This window comes from Lygodium microphyllum, chromosome 13 (genome assembly GCF_053477565.2).
Source record: "Lygodium microphyllum isolate KBCC chromosome 13, Lygodium_microphyllum_v1.1.10, whole genome shotgun sequence".
Lineage (NCBI taxonomy): Eukaryota > Viridiplantae > Streptophyta > Polypodiopsida > Schizaeales > Lygodiaceae > Lygodium > Lygodium microphyllum.
Window position 1 is genome coordinate 95371801 of NC_141147.1, and position 20173 is coordinate 95391973.

Here is a 20173-nt window from a genome sequence, read left to right on the forward strand (position 1 = left end):
TTTTAACCTTACCTCTTGTGTTTATTTATACATATATCATGTTTTACATGTGGGGATGTATGGCTATGGGTCATGGTCGAGTGTTAAGCCCCTGTTGATCAGTCAACTTGATCCATTCATGTCTTAAGTAGTGTGGGGACACGTCCCTACGTGTCTTGATTGCATACATTTGCAAACATCTTGTTATTTGATCCTTACATGATACCCCATCTTCCTTATGCCTTGTTGGATCCCTTCCCCCATCCACAAACCCTATTTTACCTCGTTTTCGTGGTCTTTGCTTGCCCTTTTGGTTGTTTTATCATTTTGCAAATCCTTTATGTAAAATCATTATGTGTTCACCACAACTACAATCTAATTCTACAGCCTTATTCAGTCCCTTTGAATTAGCCACTTTTCCTTTTTACGCTCTTCAGTTCCAAGCCATGGTTCATGAATTATTACTTTTTGAAGAATTTTACATGATTAGGATGTGATTCCATGTGAACATGCCTTAATGCATCGAAACTACAATTTGATGTGCTAGCCTCGATCTTTCCCTTTTCTCAAACACTTTTCCTTTTTACAACCCCTCTTTTTGATGCACGGATTGGCCGTTATTTATTTTTGTGTATTTGTGGGTTTATTTTCATGTGTTTTTTTCTATTTTTTTCATGTGAACATGCACTTTTTCTATCAAAATGTCATTCTGTTTAGATAGCCTCGAGCTATTCATCGCCTTGAACATCTTTTCTTTCTCCTCCCCCTCGTTTGGACTATTCGATTTTTTGTTATTTATTTTTCATTGTGTTTCCTTATGATGTTTTACCCCTTTTCCATGCAAACATGCTTTTCTTCTGTCACAATTGCCTTATGCTCTAACAATCCTATCACCCACCATTCCTTAAACATTTTTTCTTTTTTTTTGCCCCTTGTTACAAATTACATATTGTTTGGAAATAATTTTTATTTGAATTTTTGGGTGAATCTTTATCGTTTTTTTCATGCGAGCCACCCCTTTGCCCATGGAACCATGTTTTGAATGGATAGCCCTCTCCAACTTGTCACTCCACACATTTTTTCTTATTGTTGGATTCCATTCCAAATTTTTGATTTATTATTATTATTTTGATTACTTTTTTGGGTTTTATTTTTTCATTTCTCCATGCAAACGGGTTCTATTCTTATCGAAACTACATTTTGACATGATAGATGCGACTCCTCATTATAGACAATTTTTGTTCTTTCTGCATTTTGTTTCGCTTAACGTATTTTGTGAAATTGATTTTGTGTGATTTTTCGTGGTTGATTTTTCATTATTTTCCATGTGAACCCCCTTGTTGACCACTCCAGACACGTTATCAGTGCCCTTCTCCCAATGTCTTGACTAGTTTTGCTTTTTACAACGTATTCATTCGATGTCCAGATCCCTTCAAATTAAATTTTTCGTCCAATTTTTTATTCCTTGCCCCATGTGTGTCAAGTAAACGACCGGTTTTTGCCTTGAAATGTGTGCCAAGCTTTCGATGTGTCGCATTTGGTCGCCCCAAGTTCTCACCCACTCTCATCCATTCTTGTCAACACAAATTTCTTTAAGCCCCCCGTCGATCGCCTCGATGTGCGGGATAGGGGGCATGTTTTTATTTTAAATAAATAATATTTAAAAAATAATTTAAAAAACAAAAAATACTCCCCCCAACCGTCCCGTTTCCCCCTCCCCTCACTCTTTCTCTCTCTTCCCTCTCTCTTTCTCTCTCCGAACCCCCTATGCGTCCTCTCTCCTCCCCCCTCTTCCTTCTTCCTCCTCCCTCCCCTCCCACCATTTCCCTCTTCCCCCTCCTTCCTTCTCCTTCCTCCTCCCTCCTTCCTCCCTCCCCCCTGCCATTTCCCTCTCCCTCCTCCTTCCTCCTCCCTCCTCTCTCCTCTCTCTTCTCCCTTTTCCCTCCTACTCCCATCTTCTCCTTCTTCTCACCCCCCCATTCCTTCTCCCTCCTCCCTTCCCTCTTGTCCTTTTCCTCCTCCTACCATCGTTGCATCACTGCCCAGCGTCCCAATAGTCGCCGCCTAGACCACTCCCTAGTTTGTTATTGACGTCACCCAAGGTCCCTCACCACATGATGCTCACCACTCTACCCCTCAACTGCCTATTCATCCCTCACTGCCCACCTACTACTCCCTCCTCGCCCTACTCCCTGCCCCTCGCCTACTGTCCCTACCCCTCGCCACTACTGCCTACATGCCACATCCAATCCTATCCCCCCACCCTTGACCCTATCCACAATCCTACTCTACCCACCCGTCCCCTATTTCCCCCCCACCAAACCCCTGCTCGCCCACTCCCCTTGCCCACCACCCTGCCCACTGTCCCACCCACCTAAACCACCCTTTAAACCCCCCACCCCTAAACTTGTCCCCCCCCCACCCCTTTCCTTTTTTTTTTGAACTCCTATTCCCACCCATTTCCCTCCACCCTCCAACACCTTACCACACATTATATCCCGTTCCCCCTCCCCTAACCCATGCAAATGCCCCCCTGTGTGATGGATATTTTCTGCATGTTGATCGTGCTTTGGGTTCCATCACCGAGTGAACTCCCCCTGCAAGCCCCTTATCACACGCAGGGTGGTGTTGATCGTGCTGATGTTTGTGTAGGTGCGTGTGTGTTTGATCGCATTCATATGTCTGTCCATTGTAAGCCCATGTTCACACGTGAGGACTCGTGTCTCATTTTTCCCGTGGCCGTGGAGTTGCTATTAACATGCAGCCATCGTTATCGGGTACCCCACTGTCCAATCCTATTTATTTTACTCCTCCACTAAAAAAAAGAAAATGTCATTAAAAAAACCTTGAAATTTTCATTAAAAATCAATTAAAATAAAAAAAATTTAAAAAAATCCAAGAACTTTTCAAAAAAAAAACTTCATGATTATGAACAACCACAAATACATTAAAAGTAAAAAAATACATTGGAAACTATTTATTTGCATTTAAAAACAACTTATAAAATGAAAAATTACTTGAAATTTTTAAGATTTTTTTTAAAAATGACTATTAAAAATAAAAATAAAAATAAAAATGAAAATCTATTTCACATTCCAAATGTTTGTGTAGCCATTTGGTTACTCAAATTTATTTATATATTTAAAAAAAGCAAGAAAAAAAAAACAAATCCAATCGGAAACAAATCATCTAATAGCCCAATCAAAATGTTTCAGGTGTCCCATTCACATTGAATGTACATGATATCTAAATATCAAATTTTAAACATAGTCCAATACACAATTTCTAAATTTCTAAGGATTCAAACACCACACAAAATAAAAATAAAAAATAAAAAAATAAAAAATAAAAAACCCAAAATCCAAAAAAGACACAAAAAGAAGATAAAACATGAAAAAAAAAAACCAATACATGAGCACCCAAGTGACAATACAGGAGGCCACAACTGTCACCTAGTTTATCTGTTATTTTTGTACGAGAATTTTTCTATTCTACGGCTTGTTTGGATGTGGGATTTTGCGCATCCGACCTTGTGGCTATCTACATACCACCAAGTTCTTTTTCTTTTTCCCTCTTTCGTATACACCATAACACACATATAATTGTAACTAAAAATCAACCGACCGTTGCACCCACCAAACAATATAGAATGCACCTCATAAAATTTTAAATAAAAGGAATCAGTCATTAATTTATAAAAGGAACCCAACCATTGCATATGCACAAAGCACCATAACCCACTTAATTTTGTAAATGAGAATCCATACTGCACATGCACACACATTGTATACACATTTAATTTATAAATAATAATGAATTCCAAAGGTTTTGCATGCATGTGCTTTGCACCATAGAGTATCTAATTTTTAAAAATGAATTACATTTGAAAAGACCCTTAGTGTAGTCTAGTAAAGTCAGTCTAAGCAGGGATTGGAATGTGAATATGACTCACCACTATTGATTGTATTCGTAAGGATGGTCTTCATCTCTTTATGACCTTGAAATTTCCTCCAGTGGATGAGAATCTCTGTGACTCTTTTTTGGAGACTTACAAGAAGCTTTCAGGCTTAGTTTATGGCCATCGGTTCTATTTATCCCTTGCTAATAGTCAACGAGGCTTTGTTTCTACCTTTTGTAGCTTTCCATGTGCCTAGTGGTAATCATTTATTATCCACTACAAAGATCCTTGCCTTGTTGCAGAAGGAGACCTCTATTCCTTTGGTAGCGAATAAGATTATCACTAGTTTGAGAGGATCAATGGCACATATTTCCTCTTTCTTATGGAAGCAGTTATGCCAATTCCTCTAGGATCGATTTATTTCATGCAAGCCTACATCCAAGTGTTTGTTCTAAGAACTATTTGCTACGTTTGTCAAAATCTTGGATGGGGTTAAGCTTAATTAGACAATTTTTTTGCTGGCTAAAATGGATTAGCATTTTTAGTGTGTAATGAAGGGTCAACTTTAGTATTATTTCCTATGGGTTTCTTCTACAGAAGATCATTCAATTGGCATCTCCCCTAGGTGGCATTCTTGCGTTTGATCATGTTCCACTTCCGGAGTAGTCTCTTGCTTCTCTTCCTTCTCCTCTTATGGAAGCAAATTCAGATTTAGCAAATATATCATGTGTCAGAATCATTTGAAAGAAGCATCACACACAGGGTCCTTTTGATCCTCTCCCTGTTCTAATCTTGTGGTGTAGATTTTGATACCTGAGGTGTTTGCTAGCTTCCTTCTCTCATTCCTGTCTTGTACCAACCTCTTTGCAGCACAATGGGAAGGACAACTGGATCTGTAGATTCATTCTTCCTTGCAAATAGTGCTTTCTGGATCTATGCTTTTGTAGCTATTTTCTGGTGTTCAATCTACTTTGGAGACCTCTATGACCTCTTTTCTTCAAACAATCTATACATGAGTGTACACCTCATTGTTGCAAGACAAAGTTGACTCTTTAACCAATCAACTTAGCAAGGCTCTAGAGAATTCAACTTCTAAGAAGACTACTTTGAGTAATATCCATACACAAATTACTATAGCTACATCTTTGGTGGATTCACAAAAAGCCACAATTATGAAGGAGTTAGAAGCTAAAATTGCCACTTTAGACGAAGAGGGCGTATCCTTAACCAATAAGAAAAATGCAACTCTTGAGGCAATGATTTAACTCGTGAGGAAATGAGAAAATGCAACTCTTTGTGTTCATCCTCCAACCCCGATGATGTCTTCTCTGATGTCTTCTAAGGAAGAGCTAAATCAGTTGCAATAGAAAGCTAAACTATATGATGGATTCTTTGCCAAGGTAGAGCACCTTTAGTAGCATATGAATTGTATTCAGGAAGATTTTGTCCACTATGTTGCATTAGTATCACCTCTGTCATCATTCTAGATTAAGTATCATAGCAATACTTTGCATTGTACATTTCCTTGAGTAATGTGGACTTAGAACCTCCAAAGGATGGGCGGTAGAACATGTGGTTTGCAGATTTACTCGAAGCAGTATTTGATAGATTTGTTGATGAGTTAATCTCTCATGAAGCCCAGTTATTTATGTATCTTTGAGGAGATCTGCACATCCCTTATGAGAGGAGGACATGAATCTTTATGTAGGAGATGTGATTTTGTAGGCAATCATGTATGCACATTTTGTTGAGATGACTTTGGTGGATAACCTAAAGAATTATCATCAGCAGACATTGTGGTGTAGAGGCTAAGCTTGGCATCCTCCTTTGGAGGATGATATTCTGGATCCTTGCTGTCGATGGAGTGTCTTTCATAAGTTGGATATTCAGCCGATTACCCTTGTATATTGCCATCCTCACTTCTAATCCAGACAATATCCCTCTCTTATCTTTTACCCCTGTAGTTTTCCCTCAAATTCTATTTTATACTACTTACCCATTTTTTGCTGATCCTACATCTTCGCCTACTCCTATTGAACCTACTCATATTATCCCATCTTTTCCCTCTATTTTTCTAGCAAAATCCCTTCAGAAATTTTTACTTTATTTCCCTTATTTTCCATCATCATTATTCCTTAAACTATCTTCATTTTATGATTTATCTTACCCACCCCTTCATTGTTCCCCTCTTATTTCCTTACCATCCCCATCTGACTATATTAATCTTCCTCTACAATCAATGATGGATACTCCTGGTGGGTATGACAATGATATCCTCCATCCATGATAGTGGAGATTGAATGATTCTTTGACATACCATTGTTTAATTGGCTTATCATTCATGGGTCGTCCCAAGACAATTCTGCACACTGTTCTACTTCTTATCTTCAATTTGTTAGATTTGACGCATCTATAGTCTCATCAAAATACTCGAAAGACTATTCCAAACTTGACAATTAATCCTAATGAAGATGTGAGTGTTGCTTAGATGGATGTCCTGTATTATTTTGCACGAGCTTTTCCTACTGGATTTATTTTCCTATTGGAAAGGATGTATTATTTACAATTTCTCCAGAATGTACCTCTACATTTTGTGGATGAGAGTAAGAGTTTGGAATGCCTTAAGCTGAGTATGAAGTTCAAAAAAAAAAACTTCATCCTACATAGCCTGTGGATACTCTCTTGTTTGTACTTTTGATGAAAATCTTTCTCTTTGCTCTCCATATGGAGCATGTGCCATTTAGACTACATTGTCTTGTGTATGTGTGAGTTTTATGTATGTTCTATGATGTATATGTGGTGTTTTATCCTTCTTGCATGGAGTGGAAGATGAACATGGAGCTAATCAAAAAGCTGATTGATGGTGGTTCATGATTCTATCTATGGATGGATTCTTATTGCGAAAGCAACCTCTTATATCCTTTAAAAATTTGTCATGTTTTTCTGTTTCTAAACACCTTTATTAGTAGATAAAAGGTGTTTTTATTTTTTCATAATTCTTTATTAGATGTAGGTTATAAATTGGGGTCATACTTGGATGGTTTTCCTAGTTGCTATTGTGGAAGATCAAGCTGAGCTATATTTTGAACTTTCATTCTCTTTTTCTAAGGTCGTAAAGACGCTCCCTAATTAAGTGCAAAAATACGTTGAAGGTTGATATTTAGTATGTTCTTGTTTGTTTTTCCGTTGCATATTTGGCTTTTTTTGACTTATTTATATGATGGTTAATTGGTTTGAAAGTGTTTGGGGTTTAGGATAAGGTTGAATAGGTTTGAGAAGCTCATGAAGTTTTTTAGTGGAGATATGATGTGTTGAACAATTTTGTTGAATGCTTGATTGGGTCTAATTGGTTCTATTTAGCTTCCGTTTTGTTTTGGTTTCTTTCTGCATGAGATGTTGGAATGATGATTGATGGAGTTTGAGAGTGTTTGGAAGCTTATTGAACGATTTTTGATGGTTTTGAATGGTTTTGGTTGAGCTGAATGCTTTCTGTAGACCTTGTGTTGACATTTTGTAAAGCCTCTGTCTCTATTCTATTTTTGCTTTGTATGCCTTTGAAAGTGTTTTATGGAATGAATGTGAAGCTTGGGAAGGTTTTCTAATATTAAGAAGAGATGAATATAAGTTCAAAATATCTCAGAGAAGTGGAAGAAGTAGCTGTTGAAGACTCAAGTGAAGATTGAAGTGACAGTGACACTATTGAGCTACGAAATGACATTCACTACAAGGGAATGGGGCAATAGCGACGCCGATTAGCGACGGCGGATGTCGGCATCGCTATAGGCGTCGCTATATGCGTCGCAATTGGCGTCGCTATATGCGACGCTATATAGCGACGCCAATTGCGACGCCGCAGGGAAAAAAAGCGCGGCCGAAACCAGAGCGCCGTTTTCATTTTGTTTTCTTCGCCTTTTGAGAGCGAGAGCGAGGGAGAGAGCGAGGGAGAGAGCCAAGGCTTTGTGGGAGAAGAGGAGGAAGAGACTTGCCGCCGCCGCCGCCGCCGCCACCGCCACCGTCGTTGTTCGTGAAGGAGAGGAGGAGCCCTCGTTGCAAAGAGAAGCCGCCCACGCTTGCCATATCTCATTGGTGAGTCTCCCTCTCTCTTTCTTTTACTTGTTGAAGGTTTAAATCGTTCTCTTTTGTTTGTTTAGGAGAGGAAATGAAAGAGAAGGAGAGGGAGAGGGAGAGAGAGGGAGAGAAAGAGAGGGAGAGAAAGAGAGGGAGAGTGCATTCTCTCTCTCCCTTTTGCTTGTTTAATGTTTAAATTACTTTCTTCTTTGCTTGTTTAGGAGAGGAAACGAGAGAGTAAGAGAGAGGGAGAGGGAGAGGGAAAGAAAGAGAAAGAGAAATAGAGGGAGAGGGAGAGGGAGGGGGAGGAAATAGGAGAGGGAGAGAAAGAGAAAGAGAGGGAGAAGGAGGGAGAGTGCATTCTCTCTCTCCCTCCCTCATGATTTTGCTTGTTTAATGTTTGAATCACTTTATTTTTTACTTGTTTAGGAGAGGAAATGAGAGAGAAAGAGAGTGAGAGGAAGAGGAAGGGAAAGGAAATGAGAGAGGGATAGAAAGAGAAAGAGAGGGAGAGTGCATTGTATCTCTCTCTCTCTCCCTTTTGCTTGGAGGATGTTTAAATCACTTTATTTTTTGCTTGTTTAGGAAATGAGAGAGAAAGAGAGATAGAGAGGGAGAGGGAAAAAAAGAGAAAGAGAGGGAGAGGGAGAGGAAGAGGGAGGGGGAGGGGGAGGGGAAGGAAATGAGGGAGGGAGAGGGAGAGGGAGAGGGAGAGGGAGGGAGAGGGAGAGGGAGAGGGAGAGGGAGGGAGAGGGAGAGGGAGAGGGAGGGGGAGGGAGGAAATGAGAGAGGGAGAGAAAGAGAACGAGAGGGAGAGGGAGAGGGTGAGGGTGAGAGAAAGAGAGGAAGAGAGGGAGAGGGAGAGAAAGAGAGGGAGAGGGAGAGAAAGAGAGGGAGAGGGAAGGGAAGAAAATTTAAGATAATATACGTATTGATAATGGTATGCAATGTGCTTTGCATACGGCCACGTACTTCATCAAAATGAACCCAAAATTATTGTTATAGAAAAAGAATCCCTTAAATTGAGTATAGGATAATTTCTCTCAGGTCTTATGACTATGAGTAGAATTGTTTGAAATAAATTTTATTACTATAGTTATAAAATTTCATAGATGGCGCGCATTAATTTTAAAATGGATTACTTATACTCAAAGCCGAGATATAAAAAAAAATTATCTACCGGGACCAACAAATCGTTGAGCATGATACAAGGCCAAGATATAACATCGGAAAATCTCTCGACTACTATATACAATGCAAGGTTTATGGTCAACTTGCAACTTGACGTACATCTCCATAAAGCTATCCATTTAAGCCTTGTTTGCTGTAATGTAGATAAGATGGCAAACGAAGAAGGTCCTATTGTTCAAGACTGCGAGTCGTATCTTAATCAGCGTGTCCCATGTCCTTGCTCTCAATGCAAGTTGGCAATTAGACGAAAACGCCGATTGTCTATAGAACACGTACGACGATTTGGCGAGTTTCAATCTGAGATCATTGATCAGGCGATTGCAGACTTTCAGCAAACGGTAATTTGAAGTTAGCATTTTTCATGCATTGTACTCTCAAGCTAATTGAAAACCATACACAATAAGATTGGGTCTTGTTGGTAAATTTTGTATCCAGGGGGGTGATGTCTCGACCCAAGGGGGAGTGCACCCTTTGCGGCCAATTAGAAGAGTTCGTGGACGTGCGATGGATGGATTGCAGGAGCCAATCGACCACTCTCAAGGCCCATCTATACCGTCAATGCCAGAGGAGACAGACAACCTTCCCGACTTGCCTACAATCTTGGAGCCTGAGATGGAGGCAATGATCGATGCATTGATTCCCATGGATGTTGAGACATCTGACCCGCTCAGAGAGGAAGCATCCATACCATTATATGATGGGTGCCGAGTATCTCGGTTGAAGACATTGCTTGCACTCTTAAGTGTGCAAGCAAAATACGGTTGGAGCGATACGAGTGTGACTGAGTTATTCAGGTACCTTGCACACAGACTTCATTGTTTTTTTTTTAAAACAGTATTATTGCAAACATGGATAGATTTTTCAAGGTGTTTTATGATTTTTTCAGGTTATTGAAATATCATATATTGCCACCTGCAAACACCATGCCTGAGTCTCGTGATGATGCGCGACATGTTTTACGGAAGCTTGGCATGGACTACAATAACATCCATGCATGTATCAACGACTGCATATTGTTTCGAGATGAATACGAGAATATGGAGACATGCCCAAAGTGTGGTGCTCACAGGTATCGACAGGACTTGCAAGGGAAAACCATCCCTCAAAAAGTCCTCAGACACTTTCCGCTCATCCCCCGCATAAACCACATGTTTCGCACGTCTGCCATGGCAAGCTTGACAACGTGGCATGTGCAGAATAGGTCCACGGATGGAGTTCAACGAATATCAGCAGATTCGCGCGCATGGAGCCACATTGACTCTACCTTCCCAGGCTTTGCGCGAGAGCCAAGGAATCTTTGGCTCGGTCTCGCCATGGATGGTGTGAACCCATTCGGTCTACGCTCGACTTCTTACAGTGTGTGGCCTATAGTGCTTGTCAACTACAACATTCCTCCATGGCTTTCTACGAAGAAAGGACATCTCATCCTTAGCTTACTCGTCCCGGGCCGCTACAAAGTAAAAAATATGGACGTGTATCTTCGTCCATTAGTCGATGAGCTTAAGATTTTGTGGGAGGAGGGGGTCACGGTGCAAGATATGAGCAGGCGCGATGGTCGGCGGTCAGCCAACATTCGAGCCATTCTCATGTGGACGATGCATGACTTTCCGGGATTGGGAGAGTGCTCAGGTGAGTAGACCTTTGTTCTCGCCGGTAATATCTATATTTTATTTCATTCAATCAAGTATTCACTAGGTCGTGGATCGCCTTGCAGGTCTCGTTACCTCAGGTTATCATGCATGTCCATTGTGTGGGCCACAGTTAGACTCCCGAAGGTCACGAACCATGAAGAAGATGGTATACCAAGGACACGCCGCTTTCTTGCCGGAGGATCATGAACTCAGGGAAGGTTTTCTTGGACGACCTCCAGCACGTATGAACGCTGCAAGCTGGTACGAGCTGAAAATGGTAAACCCGGATTCACATCCAAATGGAATGCGGCGGTTCTCAGTTTTCTACGAGTTGCCATATTGGACCCACTTACAGGTCAACCACTTGTTGGATCCCATGCATATTTTCAAAAATGTGGGCAGCTTGCTATGGGACCACATCACAGGAAAGAGAGACACTATAGGGGCACGAATGGATTTAAAGGAGGTAGGTAAGATGGAGGCGCTCTGGCCGCAGTCGAGGGCTGAAGGGGGAGTGCAGCTTCCTCGCGCTCCCTGGGTTTTGTCTACCAAAGAAGAGCCCATTGTGAAGCAAGTAATCAAGTCTATCCGCACTCCGACGGGTATGATGCGTTCTCTCAGGTCCGCATTTTCTAAAGATGACCAGATTTCTAGGCTAAAATCCCATGATTGGCATAAGATATGTCAGGTTTGTGAACAGAATGGATTTTAATTAGCGTGGACATTTTGAAATTTGAAAAGTGACCATTATTCTTAATGCTTTCTCATTTTTGGCAGTTTGTCCTACCGATCGCGATCGCGGGATGCCTAACTCCAGAAATTCGCGGGGCCATTTACAAGCTGTCGACTTTGGTGCAATGGATCTCACAGAAAGAGATTAAGACGTCCTCTATTGAATCCGCAAGGCGGGGAGCAGTTGAGACGGTCTGTCTCTTTGAGAAATACCTGCCCACTAGCATGCTCACGATACAAGTTCACCTTCTTGTGCATCTTGTGGATGAAGTGGAGATTGCTGGACCTGTCCATACGCGATGGATGTTCTTCCTGGAGCGCTTCATGAAAACCCTGAAAGGCTTTGTGCGACAACGAGCTCGTCCGGAAGGTAGCATGGCGGAAGGTTGGTTGGTGTCAGAGGCGTTAGTGCATATCTCACAATGGCTACCAACGGTGGAACCAGACAATGAAATGCTATGGACGCTGAAGGAAGATGACAGGCTGACTGGAGATGTGGTGGTTGGAAATGGGGTAGAAAAAAGAATGGATGCCTCAATGGAAGAGAAGGTGAATCGCTTTTGTATGTTGCACCATGCCTCCATGGAGACGTGGCTCGCCAAGTACCAGATTGCAAGGCAAGATCGAGAGGAAGCACGAGCCGAATTCCGACGCAGTACGCGTCACCGACCGATTCGATATCCCGAAGGCATGGAGGAGATGCCGCGGTTTATGTCAACACGATGGTTGCATGGAGCCTTGACCGCAGCATCCAGCGAAGGGACAGAGGTCTCAATGGAGGAGTGGGAGTTCTCGAGGGGATGTAGTCCAAAGGTAATGAGGGGTTTAGAATGTGTCGTATCTAAATTTGCTTGCTACATCTAATTTGAGTGTTTCAATGTGCAGTACAAAATATATAGTGCAGCGTGGTCGCGCGGACGGCATTTTCGGGTGGAGCGTATTGACAAAATGCGCTCCACAATGGACTGTGGTGTCATGGCAAGGTTTGAGCAAGAGAGCCGGCGACGAGCAACGGATCCGAACACGGTTGTGGATGAGATGGAGTATTTTGGGAATTTGCAAAGTATTATTACGGTGGATTACCGTAGCTTCTCCATGATAATATTCGACGTGCAGTGGTTCAAAGTGGTACTTGGAGGAGCTGGCGCAACAGTTCGACGAGGTCCATCTGGATTTCTCGAAATAGATTCCGAAAAAAAATGGATGGATTTGCGCGACACCTTTGTGTTGCCGGCCCATTGTGAACAGGTGCAACTAGGCATTTGCTTGCTAATTGTAATACGACATGGTTTATGTCACAATGGTTTGAAGACGGTTTGTAAGTGTTTGTGAACAGGTAATCTTCTATCCAAATCCCCGACAACCTCGATGGTGGTATGTTATACCTTCAACTCCTCGAGGTGCGAGAGTATACGATCAAAGCGATGTTCCAGGCATAGATGAAGAAAATATGCAAATAGAGGGATCGAAATTACAAGGGGTGGAGGCCACCGCAAGCTTGGAGCCTGCATTGGCTAACAATGATGGAAATACAGAAGTCGTAGAATTTTTTGAGAACGAGACAGACTCGTTGTTTTGTGGTGACATGTCTATCGACCTTCCAGTGTATGCAGAGTTGTGTCAGGAGATTAACATGGGACCATAGAATACTTCATTCTTGGAGAATTGTATTACTCAATTCGTTGTTTAGATCTTCCATAAAGGTAGATAAGATATGCATTTTAAGAGGGATTTTTCAAAAATGATTTTATTAATGTGCTTTGTATAGTTTAAATTGATTATTCTAACATTATTTTTTATCTGTGCAGGTATCGACATTTTCAGGATGAGTCGAGGGATGAGCGATGAGGAGTTTCAGGAGATGATGGCACGTATGTCTCCAGATCAGCTCGCGAGATTCAGAGAGATAGCAGATCAGGAGCTGTCTCGTTCTTCGTCAGGACGCTCTGCTAGATCAGCTTCGGCGCGATCAGATGCTTCAGCTTCGAGTAGACGATCTCGACGCTCGCGACTTGGGCCAGAGGGAGGGACTGCGACTGCAGGAGGATCAGGGGGGTGCTGCTGTGGAGACACGGACGCGGTGTCTCCGTCTCGTCGTTCAGCTGGAGCTCGGTTACCGCCAGGATTTGTCACACCTGTGGGGACGTCCACTCCAGTTACTCCGGCTTTTGCGCAGCCGTCGGCAGATGTCACGCCTTTTGGTGGCACTCCTTTTGGTGGCACTCCTTTTGGTGGCACACCCTCTGGCGGCACCCCTTTGTGTGGCACTCCGGGAGAGGGTACCCCCGTCGGTACACCGGATGTTCAGGGATCTCCTGGATATGCCCAGGAGCGTGGACGGAGATGGGAGAGGGCCCATACACGGCACACTCCTAGGGATTATGGATACCTAGTGGATGGCAGGTCAGGAGCCATTATCATGAATGATGAGGGGAGGAGGGTGATGGCTCGCATGAGGGAGTTGTGCCAACAAGTTTTTCGGCACAACGTCCTGGATCATTGGAGGAACATACCGGAGGGGAGCAAGGAGTACATAGTAGCATCCTTGCACGAGGAGTTCCCGGTGCCAGCCGCAGTGGATAGATTCTCTACGGGCTGGATGATGGATTGCATGCGTGCATACATGTCACATAGACGATCCGACGCACGCAAGGCAGTCAAGAGTGGGGCTCCAAAGCCCGAGTGGTTAGATGCAGACGACTGGCACCGACTGAGGGAGGAGGCTACAAATTCGCCAGGACGTTGGAGTCAGCAGCGGGAGGCGGCGAGGGCACGAATCGAGGCCGGATCGGTACATCATCTTGGGAGTGGCGGCCACAGGACATATTTGGAGGACTTTGTAAGATTCTCTTTTGTTTTGCTTATTTGTTTTTTTGAGATATTCTTTGTACTGACAATCATGTTTCTAACAGTTAGCATTTTGTTTTCTTTGCAGCACTCCATTACAAATCGCTATCCGCAAGGCCTTGAGACTCGATATGCGGAGAGGCACGGTCTCACATCATTGATCGACCGATTGTATAGACGCGGCGGCCCAGTAAGTCGCTCATCTTTCTTGTCCGTAGTTACCATGAGATATTTGAATGCATTATTGTATGGTGGATTGATATGTTGTTTCTTTTTCTGCAGAATCCGTTTGATGCTCCTTTACAGCGGGAAGAGCTTTCGGGGGACGACGATTTGTAGCTCGCCCTTGGATCCTTAGAGCTCACATACCTTTAGTTTTTAGTCGCCCGATCTATGTAGACATTTTCTATGTATTAGTGATATTGTTTTATGATTGTACCAATCGCATTTTATGCGATATCATGTATTTATTTCATCCATCAGTTTTATGATTTCAGTATACATTCTTTTTGTTTGCAAACGCTTTGTATGAAGCAGTGCAGAAACTATTTTGTATGGCTCTCATACAGCACACACCACAAATTTTTTTTTTTCTCTGTTACCGTCGCTATTTGCGTCGCAAATTTACTGCACGCGTCGCTATTGCCGTCGCTATCAGCGTCGCAAATTTACTGTAACCGTCGCTATAACCGTCGCTATATGCGTCGCGACGCATATAGCGACGCATATAGCGACGGTTATAGCGACGATTCTATGGCGTCGTTAATAACGACGCTTTTTGCGACGACGGGGGCAAATTTTGTTGTTTGTATTTTCGTCGCTTTAAACGTCGCTATAAGGTCTATATCTTGTAGTGATTATAGAGCTACGAAATGACATTGTAGTGGCTCTGGTGACCCTTTATATCATAGTATATCTCTTGGGAGGAGTATCCATGACCAAAGAGGCAGTATGGATGATTATTCTTCATTATTCCAATGTATTATTGGGAAAGAGCATATGTGAGAGCGGTAAAGAGTGAGAGATAGTCAATTTTCTATGAGAAACATTATATCTACAAGAGACAGACTATGAAGATTATGAAGCTATTGAAGATAAGTACTATGTGATGATTCCCGTTCAAAGTGGAGCATTCCTTTGTGTTTTCTTGTTCTTTTGATAAAGAATATGAAGAATATGTTGAAGTTTTGGTGTGATAAATCTGTGGGAGAATTGTTATATGATGCTGTGTGAAGATTTGAGAAGATTGGTATAGTTTTTCTTATTGTGGTTGATTAAAATGTGAAAAACATGCTTGTTGATGATGCAAGATAGATTTTCTTGGAGTAGATTCCCTGTTTTCTTGGTGTTCCTCTTGGGGCTCAGTGAGAGTGCACCCATATGTGTTACACAGATGTCTGTTGTATCATGTAAGAATGATTTTATGCTTGTTTATTATGGCATTTGTGATTAGGTATTATAGAACACAATCAAGTCGCTTTTCGAAAGTAAAGAAGTTTAATAAAAATTTTGATTTTCTACTAAAATAGAGACATTTTGAAAAGAATGCAACATAAAACAACATCTCTTTCTACATGTTTATGTTTGAGGTTACATTGCATTTTGAGAAAGCATTCAAGTACTAGGTGATTTGAATCACAAGGAAAATGAGGGGAAATAAAATATGGAGACTTCCAATTCAACCATAGTTAAGTCGAAAGATGTCATTTAATATGCAAAAGCTTCCATGAGATGTTGGTATCAAATGAAAAAGCTGCACAAGTAAAGAAAAGAGCCATTTAAGCAACAACATTTACAACTTGCAGCAAACATAGCATTTTACAAGCTCATACTTTTAGTTTCATGTGTGGTTGGGAAAAATTGTTGCTTTATCATGTTTTCTCGAGTGCTCAATCTTGGAGCAAATCATAACTTTTGCAACCATATGGAAAGAATTGAATATGAAATTATTAAAAGATAAATCTTCTCCTTTTTAGATGATTTATGCATGCCTTTATGGATGTGCATATGTGCATGCATGTATTGTGCGTGCATGCTGATTGAACTATTTGAAGAGTTTTGATAGCTTCTTTTGGCATTGTGATATTGTGTCATGTTAATTTTATGCCAACTTTGCTATAGTTTGATAGAATTTGGTGCAAATGAATGTGAGTGAGTTTGTCAATTTTTTGTGTTGTGTAATTGAACTTCCAATTATACTTTTACCTTAGTTCATGGATTGACACAAGATTTGGTCAATTTTTGTGGATTCACTAAATATGCAATTATTAAAAGAAAAATATTCTCTTTCTTAGATGATTTAAACATGATTTTATAGTTGTGGGTGTGTTGTGTGTGTGCACGCTGATCATGTGACTATTTGAGGAGTTTTAATAGCTTCTTCTAGCACATTGACATTAGATCATGTTAATTTTCCACCAAGTTTGCTACACTTCAATAGAATTTGGTGCAAATGAACGTGCATGAGTTGGCTAGTGTTTTCTAGATTCATTGAAATTTTAATTATACTTCTACATTTGTAAATGCTTTTTCAACAAATATTATGGTTGCTTGCATATTTTCACATACTATGCATATTTCAAGATATGCTCTACTATGATGTATTGATATTATTTCTATCACTTGAAATATTTCAATATGTTATCCAAGGAGTTAAATGTTGATGTAAGTTAGCCAAAGAGGTACATGGAAGAGTGGCATTCCAACATGTACAAATCCTAAGGTGCAAATTAACTTTGAGATATGCTAGGATCATATGTTGCAAAATAACTTGAGGTGATGGGCATCCACAAAAAACAAGTGCTAACCAAGCTGTTTCATGGTACCAAACCTACTAGTTCATAACTTGGTGCCATGATGATAAAGTGGCTTTAGTGGATGATGATTAGTGCACTTATTGATGGGTTGATGATAAATGCCCCATAAGGATATGCACTTATTGATACCGTTAAGTGGTTTCAAAGTGACTGAAGATGACATCCTTTGTATATGAGGCACCACAATTAAATGTGGTATTCACTTTTTAGATATAGCATAGGAATATTTAAAGAACCATGATCAATTGACCCTTCCTCAAAAAATATGGAAGGCTTGTATTGAGCCTCCTTATCATGGTGTGACTATGGTTTATTGTGCATGTGACATGACTTGATTTTGCAAAGTGTTGAGCAAAATTTAGATGCTTTTCAAAGTTCAACTACAACATGATGTGTGTCGGTGATCAAATGTGGTTATTCAAGTAATCGATTATTCACTTAAATCATGGCATAGCCTTGAAAGTAATGAAATGGCATATGTATATTCCTTTCTTGTAGTTCAATGCCAAATATCTTGCAAAGGTTAGACTATTTTACCAACGTTTCTCTATTTAATATAATTTCCTAGATTGGGTGAAAGTTCTTGTGGGATGTTGATTAGTTGTGGGTAAATGAACCTCTACTAGAATTTCCCTTTGTTAGTTCTACTTCAGTGGGTCTTGAAGATCTCATGTGTGCTTATGCTTACTATTGATTCATAATAGGTCACCCTTCTCCATCCATTGTGATAGATCTTGAAGCCTCCATGTCACAACCAAGTACATGAGGGCTTTTAAGATTAACCATGGCACAAGCAAAAAGTTGAACCACAGTAAATCAACAACAAGAGTTTGTGCACATTAGCTTTCAAAGAGTTGAGCAAAAAGGTGAACAACCATTATCTACAACTAATGAGAATTCTACATGTTATACCATCATGCTAAGATGACCACATAAGAAAAGTAGGTATTGTGGTAATCTTTTTGGGTTCGAGTAGGCCATGTGTGAGAACTATGTGCAATGCATATGATAAGAGACCATGTAGTGTGTAGGATGAAGTTCAAACTATGGTAAGTGTATAGGTTGAAGCTAAAGTATGGTTAAGGCCTAGGATAAAGGAACTAATAAAGTGATACCCAAAAAAAAAAGATGCACCCCACATCGATGGAGTGATAATTTTGCAAAAAAGATGCAACTTTTTTACCTACTTAACATTATAATATAGTTTTTTAAAAATTACAAATAAGCTTAGCGTGAGTCGATGAGCTTAGTATGAGTCAAACAATTAAGCCATATAATTTTTTGTATATTATGGATTTTGTAAAATTTTAAAGGAATGTATCCCTGAGAGTCACTCTATTGGCCCCTCCCATGTTTACTCTTTTATGAGCCCTTCATTTATAACTAGGGCTAATTAATAAAATTATCAGAGTATCGTGATATATTTTCTTTGAGCTCCATAGGATATAAATAGTTTGACTATTTAAAAATATTTAAGAAACTTTTGTGAAAAAGAAATTATAATGGAGGATTGTTAGATGACACTCTATTGGCCCCTTTGTGGTAAGTAAGTGCATGCAAGGAGAAACCATGTAGTGTAGAGGGTGGAGTCTAAATTATGTAAGTGCATGCAAGGAGAAACCATGTAGTGAAGAGGATGGAGTCTAAATTATGGCAAGTGTATAGAAGGAAGCTAGAGTACTAGGGTGAAGGCCTATGTGCGAGATGCAGCATAGGAGGAGCGACAACGACGAGGAGCGAACACGTAGTGTAGAGGATGAAGCTAAGCGCCATTGTAAGTGTAGAGAGAGAGAGAGAGCGTGGGTGGCTCGTGGGTGAGAGAGAGAGAGAGAGAGAGTGGGTGGCTTGTGGGTGAGAGAGAGAGAGAGAGAGCGTGGGTGGCTCGTGGGTGAGAGAGAGAGAGAGAGAGAGAGAGAGAGAGAGAGCGTGGGTGGGTGGTGGGTGGAAGCTGACCTGGCTGAATCGGAGGGGGTGGTCTTCACCGGGGAGCTGCAGGTTGCCGCTGACGAAGACGAGGAGGCCGCCAGCTGGGCCGGAGGACTGGCAATCGACGGTGGACACGTGGTGGGTGCAGCGGTCGAAGGGCAGGCTGGCGAGCTTGGAGGCGATGGAGGGGGCGCCCCGGAAGGACTGGCCCTCGAAGGCCAGCAGGGACTGCGCCTCGTCGTAGAGCCGGGCCACGCTGGCGCAGCCGCCGCCGTCAAACAGCGAATAGTAATGCTCCACGAAGGCACGTGCCAAGTCATCAAGGTCCATGAGAGAGAGAGAGAGAGAGAGAGAGAGAGAGAGAGAGAGACAGTCGAGAGAGAGAGAGAGAGAGAGAGAGAGAGAGAGAGAGAGAGAGAGACCTTGCGCCCTCCTATCATATATATATATATCGTGCCTGCCCGCCATATCTCATATCCCAGCCTCGCCACCCCCTTGGCGTTGAACCTACGCATCCTTGCCCTTCCTGCCTTACCACATTCGTTCATCACCCTCGCATCCATCCAAAGCACAAAAACCAACCCAAACTAAGAAAATTTATAAAAAGAAAAGGGATCCATTGATCCAATGCAAAAGCTTTTTGGCCGCATCTCATAAAGCACGCCTTTTCCCATATGAAAGGTATGGAGATTCTCCCTTTGACACACAACCACCTCTTTTCCCCAAGAGATCCATCCTCACATGAAAGAATGTCTCATCCCTGGCTTTGATAATGGTGATGATGATGCACAAAGTTTGAAAAAGGACACACTCTAGGACATGTTCCCACCAATGTGTGGTTTGCATAGACGCATGGGAACAATCAGTTATTATTGAGCCATTAGATTTCCATGGCATGTGGGTTCACAACTTGTTTCAAGCTCATAACTACATCGGAACATGCCATGGGTGAGGCGTAGTTGAGAGTGATTGCAAACCAACAATCTAACCACAAATTTTGAAAGGTAATATTTGCTTATTTTCTAACATTTGCATAATTTTCTCCATGTATCTTCATGTTGATTCCAAGCATGTGGAACACACTT

General features: G+C 41.5%; 1 protein-coding gene across 1 annotated transcript; it reads right to left on the reverse strand.

Annotated features, from left to right (window-relative positions):
- Positions 1-15899: 15899 nt before the first annotated feature.
- Positions 15900-19644, reverse strand: LOC148026926 (nuclear transport factor 2B-like). The gene is made up of 2 exons (XM_087691451.1): positions 19116-19644; positions 15900-16099 (listed from the first exon to the last, which is right to left on the reverse strand). Exons 1-2 carry the CDS (start codon positions 19554-19556, stop codon positions 16025-16027), a joined length of 516 nt encoding a protein of 171 aa, XP_087547577.1. The 5' UTR covers positions 19557-19644; the 3' UTR covers positions 15900-16024.
- Between the last annotated feature and the right edge of the window lie 529 nt (positions 19645-20173).